General features: G+C 38.7%; 2 protein-coding genes across 5 annotated transcripts; both read right to left on the bottom strand.

Moving 5' to 3' along the window:
- Positions 1 to 2014: 2014 nt before the first annotated feature.
- LOC108878391 (leukocyte surface antigen CD53) lies at positions 2015 to 15549 on the bottom strand. Of its 3 annotated transcripts, XR_007814402.1 has the most exons (9): positions 12394 to 15549; positions 11786 to 11872; positions 10646 to 10834; positions 10376 to 10450; positions 8887 to 8997; positions 8663 to 8770; positions 8116 to 8199; positions 3961 to 4957; positions 2253 to 3494 (listed from the first exon to the last, which is right to left on the bottom strand). XR_007814402.1 is itself a non-coding variant. In XM_018669044.2 (8 exons), exons 2-8 carry the CDS (start codon positions 11846 to 11848, stop codon positions 7534 to 7536), a joined length of 699 nt encoding a protein of 232 aa, XP_018524560.1. In that variant the 5' UTR covers positions 11849 to 11872; positions 12394 to 12687; the 3' UTR covers positions 6899 to 7533. The 3 variants fall into 3 exon arrangements, 1 of the variants encoding a protein (XP_018524560.1); XR_007814403.1 differs by lacking the exons at positions 11786 to 11872; positions 12394 to 15549 and adding an exon at positions 10948 to 11388 and having other exon boundaries at positions 2015 to 3494; XM_018669044.2 differs by lacking the exons at positions 2253 to 3494; positions 3961 to 4957 and adding an exon at positions 6899 to 7602 and having other exon boundaries at positions 12394 to 12687.
- Positions 15550 to 16064: 515 nt separating this feature from the next.
- Positions 16065 to 23253, bottom strand: LOC108878390 (VIP36-like protein). 2 transcript variants are annotated; one of them, XR_007814401.1, is made up of 9 exons: positions 23008 to 23253; positions 21628 to 21746; positions 21176 to 21293; positions 20795 to 20877; positions 19182 to 19343; positions 18685 to 18799; positions 18295 to 18414; positions 16755 to 17002; positions 16065 to 16722 (listed from the first exon to the last, which is right to left on the bottom strand). XR_007814401.1 is itself a non-coding variant. In XM_018669040.2 (8 exons), exons 1-8 carry the CDS (start codon positions 23210 to 23212, stop codon positions 16860 to 16862), a joined length of 1065 nt encoding a protein of 354 aa, XP_018524556.1. In that variant the 5' UTR covers positions 23213 to 23253; the 3' UTR covers positions 16065 to 16859. The 2 variants fall into 2 exon arrangements, 1 of the variants encoding a protein (XP_018524556.1); XM_018669040.2 differs by having other exon boundaries at positions 16065 to 17002.
- Positions 23254 to 25099: the final 1846 nt, after the last annotated feature.

The raw sequence follows: 25099 nt of genomic DNA, 5'->3' as shown, positions 1-25099 counted from the left end.
GGAAAAGGTTTTGAAACCAGACTGGAGTGGTACAGCCTGCAACCAGTAGGAAAGGGATTAAAAGAAAAAATAACCAGCAGCAACTAGAGAGTACAAGCAGAGAAGAAAAAATATAAATCATTTTTTATAGTGACAATTCAATTAAGGCAGGATATGATGGTGTCAGAGAACAGGTCATTTGGCACATTGATTGACTTTCCTCTAGAGAAACGTGCCTTGTCTCCACATGTCTGATGTCTTGGGGGAGCATTGGCAGAGACGCAACATGTACAGTACATCACCATGTGCAGAAGCCAGAGGGAATCATAACTTCAGCTGTGCAGTGACCTACCTACCTGTGTGACCTGCTTTGTTTTACGTTAAAAATGGATGTCACAGAAGCCCTGAGAAACCTGGAAGAGGAGTGCTAAAATGAAGATGAAAAACACCAGATAAGAAAATAATTTGCAAAAATGAAGAGGCGGGCCATTTACACAGATTAAATTGACAATATCTTCTCCAAATGGAGGTGCTGGATGTGTAGGGGGATGGCTCCAGTGCTGAGTATCTGACTTTCTTTACTTGTAAGTAAAGGGATGTAGCATTGTGATCACTGTGACTGTCACCATCATCAGGTCAAAATGGTGATTGGTATGAACTATTTTGGTTTATGACCAGATACCTGCAAAAGTAATTACATCCTCACCAGCTTTTTGTGCTTTGTGTTCACCACTAAATAACAAGTGTTAATAGTGTCGAAATAAGTCTAAATTAGGTCTCTGTAACTCAGAATAACGAATAATAACAAAATAACAAATGTGAGCATGCTAACACTGAACTAAGATGGTGAACATGGTAAATATTGTACCTGCTAAGTATCAGCATTGTCAGTGTGAGCATATTAGCATGGTGACATCAGCATTTAGCTCAAAGCAGCTCTGTGCCTGGGCTGACAGAGCTCTTGACTGAAAATATCACATTTGATGAGAAATTTGACTAATAATGATGGAGTTAGTTCAAAGTGTGTCACTCTTCATGAACTGTCTACACCTGTAATCACTGCTGTAGATGTGCAATATGTGCAATGCAGGCTGATACTTTCATCAGCAGAGAAGGTGTCAGGGCTAATAATTATTCTTCAGTGTACAATAGAATGGGATGTAAACCACCTGAAGCACAAATGGAATCTGTTATCCATGGAATGTGCCAGACTGAAAAAAGTCCCAAGTTGAGAATATACCTTCATACAAGCCAAAAGACTAAAACTTGAAAAATATTGTTTTTCATTGTAACTGACTATAAAATGATTTTTTTTCCTGTTTTTCCTCTGTACATGCCTGTTCATGTCCTCCCACTTTAGCCTCTCTACAGTCGACTACAGCAGAGATGGTGTATAGTCCATCCCTCATTGCTACAGAATGTAAGTCATGTAACTGAGTCATATAATGCCCCAGATCTACCTTAGCAACAAAAAATGCCACTGAATCTGTTATCAAGCCTTAGAACCTTAAAACAAATGATATTTTTTATTTTTATGATGCTTTTTAAATACTGTACCTTCCATCTTGGATAACATCAAGATGGGTGTAGTAAAAACCCTGTTTTTCTTAAATACATTGTATGCTGTGTCAACTGACCCAACTAACTGAATAAATATTTAATTTAACTTGTAGAAATAGAATGTACATATAGACACTATAGAAACTTTTAGAGCACCCCCAGTTTCCCAGCTTTTATTGGCATTTAAGCAGATTGGGTAAACTGCCCAAGGCAAAAAGAAGGTCACCAAAGACTAGAAAACCCTTACAAGGGTCTTTTACAGGGATCAGTAATAATAGGTTAACAACTTACAGCTTCTCTCCACCAATAAAAGTAAATTAATCCTTGAAAGTTGATGCAAACAATTCCTACAGGTACCTTAACTTTTGTTGATAACGTAAGACTAACGTAAGTTATCAACAAAAGTACAAAATGGAAAGGACAGAGCAGAGTGAACAGAATGTGTTACTACACCCTCTGATGAACTATTAGGACAATGCTGTACTGAAGCAGGAGGCACTGTATATTATTATGGCAAGAAAATGACCTAAAACTTTAAGAGAAAAGAACCAGACAATGGCTTCAAACAATGGAACCAGCACAGTCTCCAGACTAATAGCCCACTGAGCTGGTTTCAGATGAACTGGACAGAGGATGAATGCAAAGCAACCTACAATTCATTTGTGGGAGCTTTTGCAACAGTGTTGGCATGTTCATTTAGAGTTGAGGTTCAACTTTTTCTGTAAATCATCTATCTGAATTAACATAACTCTAACATTTTTTAATACACTTTACCATAAACCTTTGTTTGATCAGTCTTTGTTTCAAGAGTTTTGATTCACTGGAGCCCTTTTGATTGTTTTTCCAAACCCACATGGTGTAACTTAATTGTCTAATCACCATCAGATGTGTTATGAGGTTGTGACCTATATACCAGTGCATGTGCCTTACTGTTGTTGATCTTGAAGACCTGAGGGTCAAGACATAATCTATCTTAATAAAATAAAACTACATATGAATGAATCTATGACACTCTTGGGACAAACTGCCTGAACAATATTTGATTCCCATTGTAGAAAGAATGTCATGACTGTGTCCTGCTGCTGAATGAGTCAAAAAAATTACATTAACTTTATTTAATTTCAGAAACACTGAGACATTAAACTACAGGCTATGGCATTTTACAAAGCAATTGTAAAATGTGGTAATGCTTAATCAATTATTCAACCTTGTTAGTGTTAAGCATATGATATGCCAATTTTCAGTGACACAGGATTGCTCTATACCTGACTCACTTCCACCAGGCTGACATGTGCTGCCGTTTTCTTAGAATGGGTGCAACAATGCTCCCACCAACTGGTATTATTCATGCTCTGCAGTTTTAGGCAAGTTCATACCACAAAGTATTAACAGAGGTAATTTTAGCAAAATATATGTAAAGTATCAAGGTAAAAGCACTCATTCTGCAGAAAAATATCAAAGTACAATATTTGCCTCTAAAATATAGAGGAATAGAAGAATAAAGTTGCCTAAACGAAAACACAAAAGTAAAACACAAGTAACTCAAAATTATATGCTAGCACAGAACTGGAATAAATGTTGCTTTCCAACACTGGACATGAATTCCAGTGTTTGGGATTTTGATAAAATCACTCATCATTTGTCCATTGTCCATTAGTTAAAGTGGGTTGTAGATTTAGTACACCGCGGATGGGGCATTCACTCACTACTCAGACTAATCTCCTACATGTCATAAAGCCAACTGATCAGTATCAATCAGGCAAGCAGTCAGCACGAGCTAAAAAATCCTACTCTCTCCCTGTTTATTTCATTAGCCTTATTATACCCACTTTGTGGTCTCCTGGCTCTTCTCGAAGACTTCTTGTTGTGCTGGAATTCAATCAGTCTAATGCTGCAGCATTTGATCTCACTGTGGAATAGAGAGCACTCATCTTCATCACTCAAATGGGGAGTGTCTGTGAGATGGGATAAAGAAAGAAAAGCAGATTCTCAGTCAAAGTGGCTGCACAAACAACAGATCTTTAGGAAGCTTTGCGCCCTGATATGTCAAATTAGTTCTCTTTTCCTTGAATTAACATTGTTACAGTGGTAAGCTCTAACCCTACGAAGCATGACCATGACCTTCTTTTCCATTATGGACCCCTAAGAAAAAGGTCTACGACTGCCTGAAGAAACACTGTGGCATAGAGTAATCAAGTAACATGACTGATGAACATACAACACTTAACAGTCATTACCGTGACAATTAGTGCAATGACAATGAATATGTATTATATACTGTGCTGTGCTGTACTGCACTTAGGATGTTACAAGAATTTGGGACACAGCTTTAATATTGTTATGGTGTACTCTCGACATAGTATCTGTATTTTAAGAAAGTAGTAAACAAACAGTCTTAAACATAGTACAAGAGGTTCAGACCTCCAGGGCGCGTAGCTCATCATGAAGTAGACATTGTGGACCCTCTCCTCAGTAGCATCCATCAGATCCTGAGACTGCTTCAGAATTTCCTGCTGTTGTTCCACAAAGTTCACTTCCAGATGCAGTTTTGCCTGTATTCATTCATTCACCACGTCAAGTCAAACAAACCCTTTATAAAAGCAATCTGTAAACATGGCAGTACAATGTCTCACTGTTCTGTATAATGAAACTTTTAATGGTCCTTTTTGAAGGTGTCAAACAATTCTTCTTCAGTCATTCTGTCTTTACAGGTGTTATTCATCTTCAGAATAAAACTCTCCCTGTCACAGCTGTTTTGCAAGATTAAGTGAGGAGTACAACAAGCTGGGTGGGGGTGGGGGGGTGGGGGTGGGGTTATTGTGAAAACATCTCAGGAGAAATCAGCAGAGACATCAATCAGGCTTAACATCACACCACAAGAGGATGTTGTTAACAGGGATTTCCTCACTATGCCAGGGTGATAAATCTTCAATCCAGCCACAAGCAGCCAAGCAGCATCAGGAGATGCTTTCAAATAATCATCATCATTATTATCAAACACATTTTCACAATAGCACATTCACTGTGTTGTATTTTCCCAAGGGTAACATTAGGGAAATGTTAGCCTCCCACTCCTTTCACCATTTTCCATTGTCATGAACTGTGAAGGACAAGTACTTATATTGTAGTGATAATGTAATTTTATGTTAATTTGAAGAAGAAACTTGTATCTCATCAGCTGATAAAGACCATGACACACCTCGCCAGGAGGGATGAGGAAATGTCTGAACTTAAAAATGCACTGGTCCAGGCTAAAAAGAACAAGGAAAAGTCTCAATGCCAGTGGTACGAGGACGAGACCCATCTCCTGGCTGAGAAAAAAGAAGAAACCACCAGCTGATGGAAAAGCTGACCCAGGTCCAGGAAGACCGGGTGAGGTCTTGACACCAGTGGGAGGAGGGCAGGACCAATCTCCTGGCTGAGAAGAAAGAGGAAACCACCAGCCTTATGACAAAGTTGTTCAAGTCCAGGAAGACCTGGACAAGTGACATTTCCTCAGTAAAATAAAGCACCAAATCAATAAATGTACATACATTTTATTAAAAGTTTTGCAGAGAAACACTTTTTTCCCCACATTTTACAGGTTTTACCTAAATAATTACACCCTTTCAATAAGGTGATGGCACCAAAAGTTCTGCTCATCTGGGATGCGTACCCATCGGTGACATTATCAGTGTCACAGCCAGCCAAGCAATCAGACACACTTAATCTGTTGAAGGTCCCAGTTCAAAGCTATAAGGTTGAACATGTTAAATTACATCAATACACTGATGCATGCTCTGTCTGTTCTGCACTTAAATATCAATATTAAAAAAGTATCTATTCTTTTCTTGTCTTTCCTGTTGAGTAGCCTACCTTACCTACTGTATTTTTGTTTAAGGTTGTAGCTTGTTCTTTCCACATATCAGCTTTCCTGAAGCTAAAGAGAGGCAACAACTGTGGCAAATTTAAATTACTTATGTTCCCCCAGTCTGAGAGAGAGGTCTATGGCCTGATCTCTTGTTCAGGAAACATTGTTAAAATAACTGCACTGCAAATTCCAAACACCATATATGGAGGCATGCAAATGTAGTGGTTGAAAGGACAGTGATCTATGTTTGATGGTAGTAAATGTATTAGTATTTGTTAAAAAGCTGTGGCAACTGCAGTTTGTGTTAAGAACCTTACCAATGCTATTTTTGCTGAGGGTGCAAGTTTTTGGCTCAGCCTGAATGCAATAAATTACGATAGTCTGAGACAACATACTGATAATTGAGATGTCTCTCAGCTGCTAAAAACATGACCAACTGTCTTTTGTAGCTTGTTTTTCAAATGTGGAGTCACTGTCAAATGTTACACCCAAGTTTCTTGCTGTGGGTTCTGCACTTGCAGACCTCAGATTTTTTGGATATTTGAGCCTGGTTTAAATGCTGGTATGTGATATAACTTGACTTTCCTTGTCCTTGGTTGGAAAAAAAAAAAAAAAAATTAATATAATTAGAATAGTAATTCTGCAGGTATTTCTGCCTCTGGAGCTGTAGAGTCTGATCTGTGATGACAAGTCTCCTGCTGCTCCTACAACTCCACTCAACACCTGCTGCTAGAATTAGAAATTATTTATACTGCTATTAGTTTTAGTGCTACATTAGCAGTTAATACTATAATTATTACTATTATCATTACTACTGCTGTATTATTGGCATTACCTTACATTTTATATGGAACCTGTGTTATGCAATGTTCTTTTCTCGCTATTATCCACCCCCTCTCCCCCCCTCTCTCTCCTTCTTAACCCAACTGGTCAAGGCAGATGGCCGCCCACCCTGAGTCCGGTTCTGCTCGAGGTTTCTGCCTCTTAAAAGGAAGTTTTTCCTTGCCACTGTCTCCTATTGCTGCTCATGGTGGGATCTGTTGGGTCTCTCTCTGTAAATACCTATTTTAAAGAGTACGGTCTAGACCTGCTCTATATGAAAAGTGCCTTGAGATGACTTTTGTTGTGATATGGCGCTATATAAATAAAAAATTGAATTGAATTGAATTAGTAAACATTATCAGGGTCCACTGGGAACTGGGAAGTGTTAATGCAGCAATAAAATAATTAAAAGTAAAGTCACAACTAGAAAAACTGACTTTGCACTGCACAGTAGAGAATCTGTTTTCAACTTTGTTTCATTCCTGGATGAAGAATTGTAGTGAATGAAAAATTTAATATTATCAGTTCTTTTTTTTTAACAAGCTTTCAGCCAAATAGGTGAAAGGGGCAGATTGATTTTGACCTGTATTTTATATCTCTATAAAGAGGCCATAAGGCTGAACACAGAAAAAACAAACAAACAAACAAACGGAAATCACAAACAAATGGAAAGAAGTCACATGTGAGTAAATGAGTATGTGTGCCGGTTTATTAAACAGTAAAAGAGTACTAAGTTTAACTGTCTCCCTGTCTAATTGTTAAAACAAGTGAATGCACAAAATCAAGATAATAATAAGAATAATAACAAAGGAGGAAAATGACTGAAAACCCCAAAATAGGGGTTTTAACTGTAAGCATGGACTAGGATCCTGTGAGGTTGATTTTTTTTATTTCAAAATGGTCGACTTTGTCTAACTTTAGTCTGTCTAACATACTGGGAGGAGCAGGTGTTGAAAGTGGTGTATATATCTTCTTGTCCAACACTCATTAAGAGAACAAATGTCCTGAGGTCTAGTTAGGACAGGTGTTACATAATCATGTCATAAATTACCTCCTAGCTAAATGTCTTCTACAGTGTTTTCCATATGACATTTAATGGTCTGCCACCTCATACGACATTATCAATAGTGATAATGAGCTGCTATCTTCAGCTGACAGTATTCCTGGTCAAAGAGCTGGTGCTTTCTGCCATGTTGACGCCCTGTCTAATGGCTGAAAATGGCAGCAACCTCTTGAGCATTAATAAAAAGTTGATACAGGGGAAAGGCAACCTACAGTTACATACGGAAAGTCACTGTACATTACAGAAACAGTTTTATTTTTTACTGATAACCCAGTCCACGTCGATTGAAGTGGCAAAAGAGAGGGATGGTGATACACAAACAGACAAACTGTAAACAAAGAAAAATATAATATCATTTTTTTGCAACAACACGAAAGACAAAAAAAAGCTAACACAAATAAACTGACGAAGAATATAGTGTACATTATTCTGAGAGTGAACACTGGACTTAAATTAGCCAAGTACCCAAAAATGACTCCAAATAAATGATAAATAATGATTCAACTATTTGCTAACACGTTCACCATATCAACTTTAGAAGGTGATAATATGTCATTGGTGTGTTCACAGTGCTCCGAAGTGGCAAAAAAGCATGTAGTTAGCTATTTTAGCTAGACAGCTTGAAATGAAGAATTGTCATACACAAACAAAACTGAAATCAATCATGCCCACTTCACATCAGGTCCTCACGTGTATGATAGCTATTTGACATCACTTGCTTGGACATCATTAACTGGTATGTCGTATGAGGTGAAACATGCCTGAGAGTTTTAACCATGTGAGTTGGGTTATCCTCATAAGCCTTGTAATGAGAAAAATAAGAAAGCTGAATGTACTGTACCTGTATGATAAACATTGTAACAACGCCTGCGCCTGTGCTGAGATAGTTTCTGGCAAACCAGGTCCTCAGTTTAAGGAGACAACCCTGAAAGACAAAAATTGTATGGTTGTCCTTTAAACACAGAGTAAACTGACAAAGCATACTTTTACAGGAATACCCTGTTTACAGTTACAACAACAAATAAAATAAGAACAACCAGTGACATAAAGAGTATGATGAATACTAAACAAGATGGAGGTTCAATTCAAACAAAGACAGGTACAATACTGTACAGGTACAAGTACAATAACTGGAAAGTCTTGAAGTTTGAGAGGAGAATAAGTGTTTGAACAGATATTATTCTGACTCAGTTTTAAACGGCTATCAGAAGTTTTTTTTATATCAGTTTTCTTACTCTCTTTTTTATTGTCGGACAACAGTTGTAGCTTTATGTCCTAAATGACTAAAAGCACAGCCTAGCTAAAAGCCCATTCTCAAATACAGAATTAAGAAAACATCATCAATCATCAAAAACAAACTTTAGATGGACTATAAATCTATAAGTAACCTCTTGCCAGTTGTTGTGGATGAGAGTGTTGCAGGGATCTTTGACACAACAGGAGATTGGGATGTTGCCCTTCCAGTCAGCTTCACCATGAACTCCGCAGCACCTAAACTGTACAAAAAACAACCTACCTCAGTGGAGTGAACACCTATTTTGCTATTATCACAGATGATGATAACAAATAGCAACAGAGCTCATTTTAAGTTGAGAAGCAGTAAACCATTTACCAGGTGCTGAACAGCATCAAAGTCATCTTTAATGGTCTTGTTGCCTTCTGGACTGGATTGTCTGTAGATCTCCAAGCTTCTCATCAAGTCCTTCTCAAAGTATGTGTCAATCTGCACAACAGAGTCAGGCTACATTACCTGCAATATACTGCTGCCCATTGGATGTATAAGACAATGGCCTCTGGTTTCACTGCAGTATGTGCTGACAGAAAGACCAATGGCTGTATGTGCAAAGCCAGAGTAACAAGACTGAAGAAGTTGGGCTAACTAAGACTAATGAGCTGTGTAGGCTGTCTCTGTGTCAGACATTAGTTACTGATATTATGAACCTCATTACAGTTTGATCTGATCCGGAAATTTTCTATTTACCACTGACATCCATCAGCCTCCAGACAAAATAATATTCACCTTCAGTTGCTGCCAGAAATCTAGGAAGAAACACCTGTTGCATCAGCTGAGAATAAGGAAACACTGTCACAATGAATAAAAATGAATTCTGTTATCAAAGAGGAGAAGCTAAATAACTGTTACATACATAGAAAAATGTGTAAAGTGTTTCACTTTATTTCTTAATTTGATCTGATTGTTTTTATTTGGGTAAACCTTCCACATTAATGTGACACAAAAGATAATCTTATAAATTTAAAGCAGCTATTATAAATATTTTTTTTTAGAATAACAATATATTAACAGGTAATGATAAAAGGGTAAAATGTAAAATGTGTGAAAAGCAGTTGTTTATAAAGATGAACCAAGCTCCACCTCTACTTTACAGACCTTTTACAGTGAGTTTCAGCTCATTGTTTGGCTGCCTGGCCCACAACTATACAGTTCTGATTCACTCTCACCGCTCGCATAACAAAGTTTTTGGCCACAGCCGACAGCCCATAAAAAAGCTCTAAAAACACACTGTACACTACCTGCCAAGCACCATAGAGCAGACAGACAGAGTTAGAAATGAGCTGGTGAATATAGTGTAGCATTTAGCAGCTAAAGAGCCACATGTTTGCCTCAGAAGCTGGTGGAGGCCAAACACAGAAAGTGGCTGCTGTAGTGTATACCAACAGACCAACAGGCAGCAAGCATGGCTCACAACGATTTGCGCTTGCCCTTCAATTCATTACTGGAGATAATTATAATACTTAATCATGGAATATTATGTCACAAGGAGGCTTGGCCTTCCCTGACAGACAGACAGACATTATGGAGGAAAAATGCAGGGAAATTATCAGCCATGGATGTCAGTAGAACCCTTCTTTGCAACTCATCCAGTAGTTGCTGACATATTTCCATCTCAACCAAAGTGGTGTCAGTGTGTGCCATCACTAGAGCCATGTGGCTAACATGGTTGCAAACTCTACAGTGAAAATTTACTATCATCCGAGCCGTTTGAGGTCAAAGAGTTTAGGGGCAGCATATGAATGAAATCAACACAGAAATAACCTTCTAGAAATGTATTTTTGTACAGGCTACATATAAACTCTCCTACCTCTCTACTATAGACCAGAAACACACAGGCCATGGCCAGCTCCACCAGCATCAGAATGAACAGCAGGACGAAAAACTGAAACCAGAGCAAATCACATTCATTGGTACAATCTGTACTGTAGTTGGATATTTGTACTTGAGTCAGACAATACAGTTTTCCAGTCTTATTTTCAAAATAAAGAAAAAAACATAGATAAGCAATGTTTTTCTATAATTAAGCAAATGTGACAAAATGATATCTGTTATAATAAATACCATGCTTCATACTCACAGTGATAAGCATGCAACGGTTCTCCTTCAAGCCTCCTAACACTCCCACATAACACACACAGGTGACAATGGTGCCAGTGACCACCAGAGTGTTGGCGGGGTAGATGGGCCAGAAGGTGGTGACGAGGGAGGCAAACTTGGAGTGCATCATCTGGAATTCTCCGAAAGCCACCACAAATGCACCACACAGCTCCATAACACACAGGAGGGACAGAAGACACCTCACATTATTATCTATCATCTAGATTAATGAGTTTACACTTCCTCTCGACCAGTTTTACACATCAAGACAGGATATCTCACCTGCTGCTGCTTTCAAAGTGCAGAGGTACCTCTTTAAAAGTGTGTATATTAGCCTGGGACACTGAAAGGAAAAATGATTTCCCTTCAAAATTTAAGTTAAATTAAAATTAATAGAAGATGTTACTTGCATTATGAGTGTATGCTACCTTATACCCACACATACCTACAACTCAGTATTAACAATCAAATAATGTCATAATATAATACCAGTCAATGTTCTACAGAATCATTTTTTTTGCATGTGTATCTTTACTTCTGATAATGAAAGTACATTTTGCTGGTAATAGTTTTGTACTTTAAAACTTAAACTTGTAATAGAGTATTTTACATTGTGGTGTACTTGAGAGAAGGATATTATATAGTGTGTTTATAGATATCAGTCTGTAAGAGGAAGAGATACATCATATTCATCGAGAGAAAACCTATCCACCTTCAAAACAACGTGAATAATGTGAAGTAATAACCAAAAACATGCTTTGAGAATCTTGTTTTTATCAGATTTCTAAGAGCTACACATCACAATGCACTTAAGTATCAACTTAAGAGTAAAAGGTTCTTGGCTGAGTGTGGGCAATAATACATTTATCAAGTGACTTTCTCCTAGTGGAGAGTGCACTGTCCTGCTGGGGTAGGTCCCTGCCACTGGGGAGAGCTGTTGCTGGGGGGGGGGGTTGCTCAGTCTGCAACAATGTTTAGGTGCTAGGTAACATCCAGATGAATGCAAGGTCCCAAAGCTTCCCAGTAGACCACTGTACTGTATGATTAAGGGTGAACACTTCATCTGTCAGTGGTGTTAATGTCGTGGCTGATCAGTGTATACAGCTATATAACCACCTACCCAGCAGAGAAAGTTGAGATTTATCATCATAGTCTTCCAACAGTTTACACACGAGCGATTCATCCTGATAATCTTCCACAGCGAGATCTATGAGAGGAGACATGTTGCTGTCATGTTTATTAAAACATCTATTTTACTCAAACAGAATGGAGAACAAATGGCAGTCTGGCAAATATCCCTAAATACTTGTGAAGGAAAACAAGTGAAACTGTTGCTCCTCTCTGTGGCACAGTGTTTACAAGACACCACTGTTTGATATGACAACACTCACCCATGAGGTACAATGGACACTTGTGACCTATTCAAACCCCAGTTAATCATTATTGCCTGTTGTTATCTACACACTATTTGTTTTAAGTTTGTACCTAAATATTCAAGAATGTGTTTAGTTTAAGCAGTCTGTTTTTAGTTAATAATTTTTCTTTTTCACAGTAGCGCCCCAGTTGTAAATTTGAGGACATATTTTTTTGATTAATGCCAAAACTTCCCCAAATGTCTACTTTTAAAATAGCAGCAGTATTGTGTATACCTCTCTCAGTCACTTTTAACTGATTTCCTTCTGAATTTATATAACCATGATAAAACCAGTCAAATAACTGAGGGCTTACCTTAACTATACTGTATCCAGCGATATTCCAGTGACAGACGCAGTGAAGAGTATGTTGATGTTATTCCTACCATTCCCAGCGTCGACTGATGACAGGCAGGTATGAGGAGGAAGAGAAATAAGAGGGAGGAGAAAAAAACAACTGAAACCTCTGTCTACTAACAGGTAGTGAGAAATATCTACTTAACCAACACTGACTAGGAGGGGCGTTCACACTTGGCAATAATAGTAAAGAGCAGCTGAGTCACAGTCAGAAAACAAATATTAGATTATCACCAGTTCATCTGACTCCTTTACTTCCTCTGGCTGAACACACAAGCATTTGAAATAAAACTGTGAAAATCTTCTATAAACATGTTTTGACTGAATACTTTCTGAGGCCACTGTGTATATATATACAGTATATACACTCAAGTTAGCATCTTGTTAGGAACACATTTCTAAAACTAATGCTATAACTGTTTTAGAGAGGTGTTGAGGCTCAAGTTTGCCTTGCTGTTGAATTGTTTAGAATTACATGAAGAAGTATTTCTATTTTGTCCATCCCATTCATGAGGGGGTGTCCTGTCATAAGATCCAACCTTGGATTAGAAATGGCATCAGAATCTTGGATCATAGAAGCTAAAGCTTTCATGAAGTATTCATTAAAACAAAACCCATTACCACGTGAGCTAAATCACCATAGAATCCTTTACTGGGAACAAACAAACAAAAAATCTGACAAAAAAGCAAGAAGAACAAAAGCTTACATTCTCCAGTTCTTTTTCCAGGCAAAGATTTTGATTAGCAAATTAAAAGCAAAATTTGCTTAACATTGTTATTTAAATAATTAATTATAGGGCTGTTTGCCCCAGTGATGGCTCATGAATATAATGATGAGGACAAAAAGCTTGACATTCAATGACAAATAAAAAAAAACACCTACACAGACAATTACAGGGAAACAAAGATAATCCTTTAACAGTAAACATTTTAGAGGGAAACAACACTGGACTCTGTGTACAATACTTCAAGAAGGAGCTGATAGAGTTGTAACTCTAAATGTGAACAGAAAGTGGTTTTAATTAGAGCTAACTACCAATTGATATGCAAAATTATCAGATTCAAAATGACATGTGAAACAATACAACTACACAAAACTCTCCCTAATAGTTAAATTATTCAAAGAAATGAATATTAAGCAATGCTTTACTGTATTGTACTGCTACAGAGCTGCTACTTTGTATATGTGTCACTGTGTTTTGTAAGTGCTCTTTTGGGGCAAAGGCCTTCCTTCCTGGTGCTCTGTTTTAACCTGCTTGCTGTGTTGTGTGAACTTTAACTTTGTGAGTGCATTGCCAACTAAGGAGATTTTCATGACATACCTGCAGAGTTTTATTGTTAGAAACAGGAGACGTTTGCAGTCACAAAACATACTGACAGAGACGTGCTGATGTCACTTTAGGGTTAAAACATCTCTGAAATCTTGGATTTGTTTTGTCTTTAGGTGAAGTCTGCATCATTGTATGGCTCAACCAAGAATATCAACTGAACCATTCCTATACACGTACAAAGATGAATACCAAAGTTAACTTTCAGGAGTTTTTCTATTTTTTTAGGAAGGAAACATGGTTAAAGGGAACTCTGCTGATTGAACACATCAGTCTGTTTGTTAGCAATGCAAATGTTGGTGACTATATGTATACGTATACACACTACATTAGCCATTACTAGCATGACACGCCAGAATCTCTAGCTCTAACTGTTGGTGGCAGAGTTGCATTGTGGATAATGTAGACTCCAGGATTTGACAAGGAAGAAAAATCTATCAAATAAAAACAATGATTTTTCACTATATGAGTGCAGTGCTAAATTGGAGCACTCATTTCATTCCATAATGCTGAAATCTCCTGCCAAGTTAAGCTATTTGATTTCTTAGTGGACTGTATCCTTAAATATCATTGCTTCAAACCAGCTCCAAAAATGCACATTTGCAGAGTGAAACTTAGGCTGTTTTCATGGAAGACACTCGGACATGCCGCGTTAAGAAAGCACAGGTGTTAGTAATAAAATGAAGGTCAGATAAAGTCCTTTTGTGCTTAAGTTTCAGAGTCCTGTTATTGTGCATACAGACAAACTGTTGCACTGTCATGACTTATTGAGACACTTAAATAGAACCGAGCAGTTTTTTAATGTTAAGACCTGTGCTTTTCCTGCTATGACATGTCAAAATGTCTGTAGTGACAAAGGCTTATTTCAATAACCACTTGTGTCCAGTAGATGTGGCTGTGTCACTTTTCTGTCCCAGTTCAGATTTGCTGTAAATATTTCAGAAGTGCAGCCCCTTTATTCAGTCTGTTCCCAAACTGAAATTTCCAATTACTGCTTCAAGCTGTTTTGCCGACATTTTTTGTGTTTTACAAGCATATATTGAAAACATGTTTGCAACCTATTTATGACACAGATATTTTAAATACTTATGGCTATAGTGATTGTAGTGACTTTACGTAGCACCCTGTCCCATCTATATTAGCAGGAGAAAGACCAGGAAAACTGTAGCATTCCCTCATGTGCTTAAGAAAATGTAGTTTTACTGTACATACCTTAAGACAAAGTTACAAATGAAATGCATCATAAAAGTGATGCATTTCATTTTGAGAGCACAGCTTACTGATTTTAGCTGTACTAGTGATACAGGATGCTGCAACACTCCCTTTTTGGTGTGTGTCTACACTGGAGCAGACTGACAGCACAGTGAGAGGAATACAACAGACTGACAGAGTGGAGCTTGTCCACATGAACACAAAAGTGTGTTTTACAGTCAAATGTTCACCAGTGGAGCTGACTTATTTAGGCTTCCAGACAGAATAGTGCATTACTTTCAGCTCAGTCAGACTTTGGATGGATTCATTTTTGCTCTAATAATTGGCCCTCACATATGGCTGCTCTACTGTTATTTTGCTTGTGTGCAGTCTTTTGTCATGCCCATGCATAGTCGGTTACACACACACGTGGCAAAGAAATCTGCACTCTCTAGAAATCTACCTGAGATAAGTAGATTCACCCGATCCTCCTCCCTGATTACTGAAACATATTTCTCATTTACAAGACAGTTAAGAAATCAGCTTACTGGAGAAAAATGATTGTATTACTTCACTGCAGGTAGGCTCGCTGATTAGCAAACCAGCTGGAAAGTTAGTGGATCACCTCTAGCAGCTGCAAAGGAACTGCATGACACCAGGGGTAAGGCACCAGCTCATATATTGGCAGAAAAGGCCCTGCATTATTTAAACGGCTATATTACAGGTTACACAACTCAACAGTAAACAGCATTTAGTCGCATACACTCAGTTTACTCAAACTCACATTTGACAATATGATCCTGCATACGGCTATTGAATTCACAGTGCATTCTTGACTAAAATTCCAAAGCAACATGATCATAAATTAACTAGTTGATAACATAATGAAATATTTCTATTGAAATTCAGTGCCACAGAAAAGGTCAGTGATTTTGTTAATATGAAAGCTGGTGCTAAAAATGATATTTGCTGCCAAATAGTGAGAAGTAGATCTTGAATAAACATCAACTTATAACTGAGAACTGTTAATAACATCAGAAAGCAAAGGACGCCAAATCATTGCAGATGCCAATCAGAAAATACAAGAGGAAGTCAAACCTGCAGAAAGGGCTTGAACATAAAGTAAGACCTTGTCTTTATTGGTCCTAGCTAGGCACTTCAAACAGCACTGGTAATTCAAATCCCTCCTTGAGCATACAACATAGAGCGTGATGTATTATTGATAATACATTTTAAAAATAGTTAACCTGAATCATTTCTCACATAAGCTTAAGTGAGTTCAGCTTACTGCGTGCTTTGTCTGGGTAATAAGGTGCTCTCACTTCCATGGGAGAGCTCAATACAATTTGACTTCTTCAGTGCAGCTAGAAGTCTGCAATGATCCACAGGTAAATTGGTCTTCACAGCATCTACAGTCAGATTAAAGCTGCACATTGGCAGCATCAAGTGGCAGTAAGAGGTAAATAAACTTCAGTACCACAAAATCCTGTAACATGGTGTCAGTAAACTACATAAAGCTTTTGATTTTGCAACTGATTCTGAAGTTTTTTTTTGTCTGAAATCTACAGTGTTGGTTAGTGCAATGGGATGCTGCATACCCACTGTACTTTAAGTTGAGATGAGCGAATTTTAACACACAAAAAAAATCATACTAGAGCAGCTTTATCTCATCTATCTTCCATAACACTAAAAGAATATTTCACAGCTGGCTCACCTGTTCATGATCTCTTCATCTGTTCGACTGTTAATGTTCACTTGGCTCTGGGCTTCACACCCATGACACTGATCATTCGGTTTGCTTGATTGTATGGTTTCAGTAAAGCTATGGCAGTCTTTGCATTGTTGTAATGTACGTTGATTAAGAAACATACATTCTGTAAACCTACACAGATCAATTAGTCTGTAATCAATAGAAACGTTTACGTCTGTTTTCTTTCCAGCGCCCATAAAGTATCATTCCCACGACTGCCAGCACACCCAAGCCCAGGATGGAGAAGACGAGAGTGAAGAAGAACTGGACTCCACTCATGCCTTCCTCCTGGACATCCACTGCAATGCAAAAGGATGAAAACTCATTAACAAACAGATGAGGGTTCCCAGCAGTGTTCATTTAAAGACTATACAACCATTTCATTAAGAGGAATTTCTTGTAGTTTAAGTCAATGATTAAATCCTGTTCTTTTGCCCTCAGCTGCCTTCAACAAAGAAAACTTGGTGATGCCAATTTACATCATTACTCAGCTAGGTAAACGGTCTATAAGTGTTTGGTCTACATGAGCAAATTTTCTCCCAAAGTTAGGGCACTTTTGGTAATTTCATTTATAAGACTTTCTGTATTTGTGTCAAGTTTCATCTCTTCTTACTGGTTTAAAGCATGCTGAACTCAAATGGAAAAAGGTGATGTCATGCATTTCTGACCAATCAGATTTTTGCAACATCTGAATCAAAATCTGATAACAGTTGATGGACAGCTGAATGTCTGATATTATAGAGGAATGCATAATTTTTTCCAAGTTTTTAAAAGAGAAAAGATCTTTTTTTTCTGTTATAAAGACACATTTCTGAGTTATGTCATATATTCTCATCATTACCAGATACTAAATTGTTCTGTTTTAACAAGAAATTTTTGTCCTATAATTTATTTCCTCTGGTCACATCACAAAATGCTGCTGTTATTACACAAATTGAACATCATTAAAACAAACTTTTCTCATTATAACATAAATTGGATACGTTTGATGCTTTATGTCATGCTTAGGATGAGACACTGAAAAAGTATCATCTATTCATTAATTATTAATCTATACCTACCTATTTAGGGGTCAAGGGGGAGGCTGGGACTTTTTCCAGCTCACTTTGTTTTTTGTCAGCTGCCGTTTTCTAGGTCAAGAGTGATCTCAATCTCTACTTTAAACCCACCTGGCCAAACTTCATCTGCTGAGGATGACTGTGTGAAAATAAGATGTAAAAACATGCTCTCCTCTCTAGCTTGTGAATTATCACATCTTAAGATGGGAAAACACCAGCCGCCTCACTGGTCAGTGTGCTGATGTTTTGACCCCTGAATATTCCAGTAGTTATTACTACATTATTACATGAGTACTCAGGGCTTGTGGAGCAGGCCACATTGAATTTGGCCTTCATTTTTATCTCAACAACATGGCTGTGATGCTATCACAGTGGCAAAACCTGTGTACACACATATAACACCTGCTAACCACCTAAGTACAAGGTGTCTCCAGGAACACATTTTGCTATGGTAACACACACGCACGCACAGACAGACACAGACACTCACATATATACACATACACTTGGCAGAGTGGCCGTAGTGCATCTACCTTGGAACTGTTCCATGTTATCAACTCTAGGTATGGTGACCTCCTCCTCTTCCTCCTCCTCCTCTGGGGTCTTCTCTACTGTCAACTGGTACAACTTCATGGAGATGATGTCATGGTTATCTAGAGCAACATGCACAAGTCAGTAATTAATACTTGAAGAAAGATTTCATACAAACCAGTTCTGTCATTTCAGCGTTTCTTCTGTTTAGCATTTGTGGAGTTTGGGAGGGAGGCAAATTTTCCATCTCATCAGTCATCTTACTGGAACTGCTTTGTGGTATAGTGCTTGTAACTCAGTTTCCCTAAAGCTATAATTAAAGCTTAATTTGACTTGAACTAATCAAAGAGAGGTTCCCAGTGGTCAAACAGCCTTTACATGATGCTTAATACCTGATAGATCTCCAGTGGCAGAGGAGGCACCAAAGAAGTGGCCTGTAGGTAGCCGCACTCCTGTGATGTCAGCACAGTGTTTCCATTCCTGTTTACCATCTACATCCACCATGAGCTGGAGGGTAGAGGAACAGTCAGTGTGAGTCACTGATGAAGGATTAAAAAATGCCTGGAAGTGTCTCTATAAACTTTATTTTCATAGGTATTATTTTAGAGCTGTCAATGGGTACCCTCTGGCCTAAAAAGATTTTTCAACATTTAATACCATCATTATCGACCTGGATTTAAACATTATCACTTTTCCATGATGAAAATGTTCAACATCTTATGGGCCACTCAGGAATTATTATTTTTTTTAATCACATTACTATGTAACTTTAAGTATATATTGTAAATACATCAACAACACAATAAAGTGTACAAAATTTAAAGAGGGCTAGGTACTTTCTGAAGCCAGTGTACACTGTATCATTCACACCGTAATTAGAGTTTCATACCACAAGTCTGTTTTTGGAGTATCTGACGAGGAGGAACGTGTCGTAGATGGCATTGCGTGCCATAGCTGTGCACCCCCCAAGTTCTGTGGGCCGTCCATCACGATCGTGGTCGTATGATAGAGTCCCATTCCCCAGCATCACCGATATATATGGGAAAGCCCTCTGAGAGAAAGACAGGGGAGACACAACATAGACACCTTTATCTGCAGATTCACAAGCACTCAATCACATTGCTGTTTCAGTTATGGTATCACAATTACAGCAAACACCACAGATGAATCAACACAGATGGATGTAATGAAATGGCACAAAATGGTGAATATTTTAAGATGGATGGAGATTCAATAGCTCAGCTCATAATAAACAGCCATTTCTGATGCTACCTGAGTTCCAGGTTGTGTCTTCTTCACATTCAAAAGGGATGCGGGAAAAGAAATATTGACACATTTTTCAGATCAGCATAATTAATATGAATTAAGAGAACATTAAGGACAGGCAGGCTGTACTTAGACATTCTTTTAAATTAATTAAGACATTAATCCAGCACAAACAAATAACTGCACTATTGCCAGAAATTTGTGTGTATGTTTATCTTACTAATTAAAGAACCAGTGCGTAGGATTTAGTAGCATTTAGCAGTGAGAACACAGGTTGCAACCAACTAAATACCCGTCGACTCACCAATCCCTTTACAAGCCTGTTGGAGAGTCAACAGAGGCTGTCAGGTGACAAAATGGCATCAATTACTCTGTCAACGTGACCCCTGTCCTTGTTGTCATTTACAGCAGCACGTGTGTCTTAGCCCTTCTATACACACACACTGTGCAGAGAAGCAGAGGAGACAGGTTCACAACTTGGTACGTTAAGCTTGTTATGTTGTGGCACCTTACGGGAGTAGCACTCTAAATTTCTTTGTATGGTTTTTAACGATACAATGACAATAAAGGCATTCTAATCTATTCTAAGACAAGCTCTTACAAGCATTATAAATCTCTGTAAAAATCATAAATGGACAGAAGTCATCCCCAAACATCTGAAAGTCAGAAAATATCAGCATTTTTTTTTTAATGCATGCACTCTGACAGCAGTGGCTCTGCTGGCAGGGAAGCTCGCCCTAGCCCTCTCCTGCAAGTCTGTTCATTTTTCATTATTATACAGCCATCATTCTCCCACCCCACAGACAAACTGCCACTCCATGACAGTCACCCTGGGGGGGAACGCTGTATATTTAGACATTATATTTAGTTGTTATAGCTCACATATCAACAAGTTGTAAAATGCTGCAGCATTGACATAAAAACACAAAAGGTCCTATACAGAGCCACTGTTTGGTTTGGTTTGTCTGTTCTGGGATACTGTAGAAACACTGTGCCACAACATGGCAAACTCCATGAAAGTGGACCCGCTCCCTAAGTAGACATAAATGGCTCATTCTAAATGATTACTAGTTTTAGGTGAGTATACATGAGTAGAAGCATATTCATCATTATTACATCCCATTTATGCAAGTAGTAGACAACAGTGTAAAGGAAATGTAGTCATGTAGTCTGTTGCAGAAATAGAGACAGAACTATACCACAGTCATTACACAGAAGCTTCCTTTTGTCACTCACATCATGGCTCTTGTCAGCATTGGGGTAAGTGTCCACAAATATTCCAAGTCCAACAAACTGGTTCATGTTGCCAAACACAGGGCCTGCAAAGAAAGAGTAAGGTACATTAGGGCATTTCTCACAAACAGGCTCACAACAAACAGTGCGGGGTGTTGCTGTGCTTTTTAAAGTTGATGACAAACAGGCACATTTCCTAAACTGTTGGATTATTCCTCTAAACCTGTTAACCTTTGTTGAGCATCAACACAAACCAACTCTTAATACTAAGCTTTAGAAATATGGTCCTGAATATTGGGGCCTATCCTGTTTTTTCACATTACACTAAATTGTAGCATGTAGTTCCTTTTCACTGGAAAAGACACACATAGAATCTCTCCTTACCATTCTGCATGCGATCTTTGGTTAACCAGATAGCCAGTCCATCCCCATTCAAATTCTTCTTTCCCAGGCCGTGAATTTTAAAGTGCACCTTAAGCTCCCAATCCCGCAAGAAGAAAGGCTAGAAAGCAACAGAAATGAAAACAAACAAGTTATTCTTGATCTACGCTATGTGCACTATGTTGTAAACACAACTGAATAAAAGATCATCCTTTTCACAGGCTGAATTAGTCTATTGTTAGTCATTAAAAAATATATATACTCTGTAAGGGTCTGAACTGTATTCATAAAATGCTTACATAATGTGCAATTTTCATATCAAAGTTATGCTAAGTGGTCATGTTAATGAGACTTTTCTGACAATTTCAGCATATCTAGTGTGAGACAGACATAGGATGTTAGTTTAAGAGTTTAAGAGTGTGTGTAGGTTTTGCAGTTTTTTGCAGTAGACTTACAATTCGACTCCACACTGCTCCCTGTCGGCTTTGCAGGTCTGGGGTTAGCCTCACATGGTCAGGTGTTACCATGGCAGTGCCCATGAGATCCCACTGTGAGGAACTAGAGAAGCCTAAGCCTGCAAAACAGCAATATACTTGTTAGCTCCAATCACTACTGTATACCTTATACAGTAACGATAAATTACAAGATCCCCACCCCCCACTATTCTCTGTCAGTGGGCAATGCAACAGAACAGGCTGATTATAGACCAAACTACCTTCTCGATATAAGTGATCCGGAACAGAAACAATATTTATATGGACTAGTGCACAGTGTGTATAAGGAGCAGGAAACCGACAAAATACTTTGAATAAATCCCTAACGTGTAGCCGTCTCACTCCTCTTTATCGAGGATGGGGTGGTTAATGAGACACACTATTGTAAGACCAACCAGTTAGTCCTCGTCCTCATTTTTTTTCTGTGGCTAAATCAGAAACAATGCTTGACAACACTTGTTATAAAGCATGAATCTGACTTTTGTGTCTCTTGTTGAGATTTTGTTTTCCCAGTGTGTAATGGGCTCACTGTTGCCTCTTGTGACAATCTGTGTGAAAAACAGCCACTACAACAGGTTCCCACCTACAGTAAACGGTTCTCACTGACAGTGAGGAAGCAGCGGGTCTCCGTCCACAGAAGGCAGTACTGAGCCGGGTGCCGGCTAACGCTCCAGAATTGGGCGAAGACGACGCCGTATTCGAAAACAAGTATGGACCTCTGTAGGGCTTCTACAGACGTGGGATGTATGCTTCACTGGAAGTGTTTCCAAATAATATTTTTTACTTTTATTCGAGAAAAGACTGTAAAGATTGGCACCAATCGTCCGCTTTTGCAAATGTACATGTGGTTAGCCACTGAACCTCCTTTAAGCAGCAGCGGACAACCGCCTCCCGGGTCTTTCCTCCGGGAGCTTCCGGGATCGTTTCCCCACAGTTTGAGACAGTGCCTACTGTGGCCACTCATGAAAGTTAAGAGCTAACTTTGTCCTCGCTGAGAAGAGACAGTTAACTTACCCAGCTAAAGCTCGTTTAGTTGTTTGTTAGACTTTATTGGTCTTACAATACATGTGTTTTTCGCTGTGGGCTAATAGTAGCAATCATTTCCCGCATTATGACATTAGCTGCGATGTGTAAGTATCGGAGAGGCACAAAGTTCGTCTTAGCTAATTATTATCCTGAGCAGTTAACATGAGTTCAACATTGGTTATCTGGAAAGTAAGCGACATGCTCATTTCTATCTGGATGAATTGGTATTGTTGGCTAATGTTAACTTAGTTTAGCTCAGTTATACTTGTTAGCTAACGTTAACGTAACAGAGATTTGACAGTAAACCCAACCTACCACGGTACGGCTTCGACAGAGAATATTCCCGCTTCAAAAACTCCTCCATAAAGTCCTGCTCGTTTGCTAACGACTGGCTCATCAAAATACAAATGGTAACAAACAAACATATTAATTTACGAATGTTTTTAGAATGAAACATTGGATGTAAAAACCCGAAGCTTCTCAGTCGATCCAGATTTGACTTGGTTTTAGTGGCAACCATCTCCCAGAACCTCTTCTTCCCCGTTTACTTCTTATTCTTGATTTTTTTATGGCTGTTGGCAAACAACGAAATGGTGCATTACCGCCACCAACTGGTCTGGAGTGTGAATCGTTATTAGTCCCACAATGGGGGAATTTACATTTTTGCAGCAGCATAAGTGATACGAAAAGATACGAGTAAAAGACAAAAACAAGATAATGCTATAAAAAATATACACATAAGAATAAACATGACAATGTAATAAAAAAATATTAAGAGAAGAACAATATACACAGGACTTTATACACAGAGACAGAAAATGAACTAAATACAGATATTGCACATTTTTGAAATGGAATTGCACACATTGAATGACTGATAGCAGCTGTTTTGGATTAATTAAAGTGCAGAACCTAGTGAAAATGGTCCATGTGAGTATGTGGTGCAGGAGCAGTGCTGGTTGTAGAGTCTGACAGCAGCAGGAAGGAAGGACCTGCGATACCTCTCCTTCACACACTTTAGGTGAAGCAGCCTATCGCTGAAGGAGCTGCTCAGTGCTGTCACACTGTCCTGCAGGGGGTGGAACTCGTTGTCCAGCAGTTAACAGAAATTTCACTGTCTGCAAACGCTGCTTGAAACATGTCCACTACTCAGAAGGACACACAAGCAATATGACCAAGCATCTCCAGCGTAAGCATCCTGATATAACGGTTCCTGAACACAGGACAGTCGAGCGACTCGAAAAGGTAACAGCAGCAAAACAACAACTGTCTCTCTAGAACGCTCTTGAACAGACCTACCGTGCCACTTTAGACAAACATAAGAAAATAACCTGTGCAGTGGGAGCGTTCAGTGCCAAAGATTAGCAGCCCTTTTCTGTGGTCGAAGATGTGGGGTTTCGTCGCGCGACCCACGTTATGTTGTTCCCTGCCGTACACATTTCAGTGACGTTGTAATTCCCAACCTCTATGACAAAGCCATTGAAAATGATGATGATATGATATGATGATATGGCTAAAACACAGAGCCTCGCACTGACCACGGATAGTTGGACCTCCCGAGCAACAGAGAGTTACTTGACTGTGACGGTCCACTATATGTTAGGTTGGCAGATGAGGAGTCTTGCTGCAGACAATGTTGACAGGCTTATCTTCTTACAGAAAAATCTCATAATAGCAGTGGAATAAATAGCTCATGCTCATTGATATTGCACTCTACATCTGGAATGTAGCCTATACTAAAGTATTCTTATGTTCATTTAAAATAGGCAAAGCACTAGCTATTTCTGAATTTATGTTTCCCCCAGACTGTATACAATTTGTCAAAGATAAAGTGCACTTTTTCTTTTGAAATTGTTTACCTCTCTTTTTGTACTACTGTATAGTGTATACCAGTAGTCAACGAATAAGAGGCAGTTTACCACTTGAAAGTGTTGTGTTTAGTAACAGTTAACTTGAAGGGAGAGTGTTATATTATTCAGTACACGATTGATACTGGAATTTGTTTGCTGTGAAATGCAGTTTTTGCTGACAAGCAAAATAAAGATATAATTTTGGGAGAAAAAAAAAGGTTCTCTTTACGCACAAAGCATATACTGAAACCGTGACCCAAAAACCGAGGTACGGCTGTACCGTGGGCTACCTGTACCGTTGCACCCCTAGTCACCATCTCAATGTCTCTTTCCTGGATGTTCACTGGTGTTGGGGGGAGTGTCTGCTCCTGCAGAAATCCACCACCAGTTCTTTGGTCCTCCAGAGTCATCAGAGAACTTTTGTAGGTGGCAGTGAGGTGAGTTATACTGGAAGTCTGCAGTGTAGAGGGAAGAACACAGCTTCACCATCCCCCATCATCCTGTGTGACTCCCCAGTCAGAACTGTGGAGTCCTTCCGTGTCCTGGGGACCATCATC

This window comes from Lates calcarifer, linkage group LG13 (genome assembly GCF_001640805.2).
Source record: "Lates calcarifer isolate ASB-BC8 linkage group LG13, TLL_Latcal_v3, whole genome shotgun sequence".
Lineage (NCBI taxonomy): Eukaryota > Metazoa > Chordata > Actinopteri > Centropomidae > Lates > Lates calcarifer.
Note: the sequence above shows the minus strand (reverse complement) of the source record. Positions and strands in the feature narration are given on the sequence as shown.

Bases quoted from the DNA above. Each gene is read 5' to 3' on its own strand.
- LOC108878390 (XM_018669040.2), bottom strand. From the start codon at position 23,212: ATGGTTGCCACTAAAACCAAGTCAAATCTGGATCGACTGAGAAGCTTC. The intron at 21,747-23,007 runs GTAGGTTGGGTT...GCTGTTTTGCAG, and splicing joins TCTGTCGAAGCCGTACCGTG to GCTTAGGCTTCTCTAGTTCC. The intron at 18,800-19,181 runs GTATGAAACTCT...TCTACCCTCCAG, and splicing joins ACTCCAAAAACAGACTTGTG to CTCATGGTGGATGTAGATGG.
- LOC108878391 (XM_018669044.2), bottom strand. From the start codon at position 11,848: ATGAATCGCTCGTGTGTAAACTGTTGGAAGACTATGATGATAAATCTC. The intron at 10,451-10,645 runs GTGAGTATGAAG...CTCTGGTTTCAG, and splicing joins ACCGTTGCATGCTTATCACT to TTTTTCGTCCTGCTGTTCAT. The intron at 7,603-8,115 runs GTACAGTACATT...CTTTGTTTACAG, and splicing joins TTACAATGTTTATCATACAG to TTTGTCTGTTTGTGTATCAC.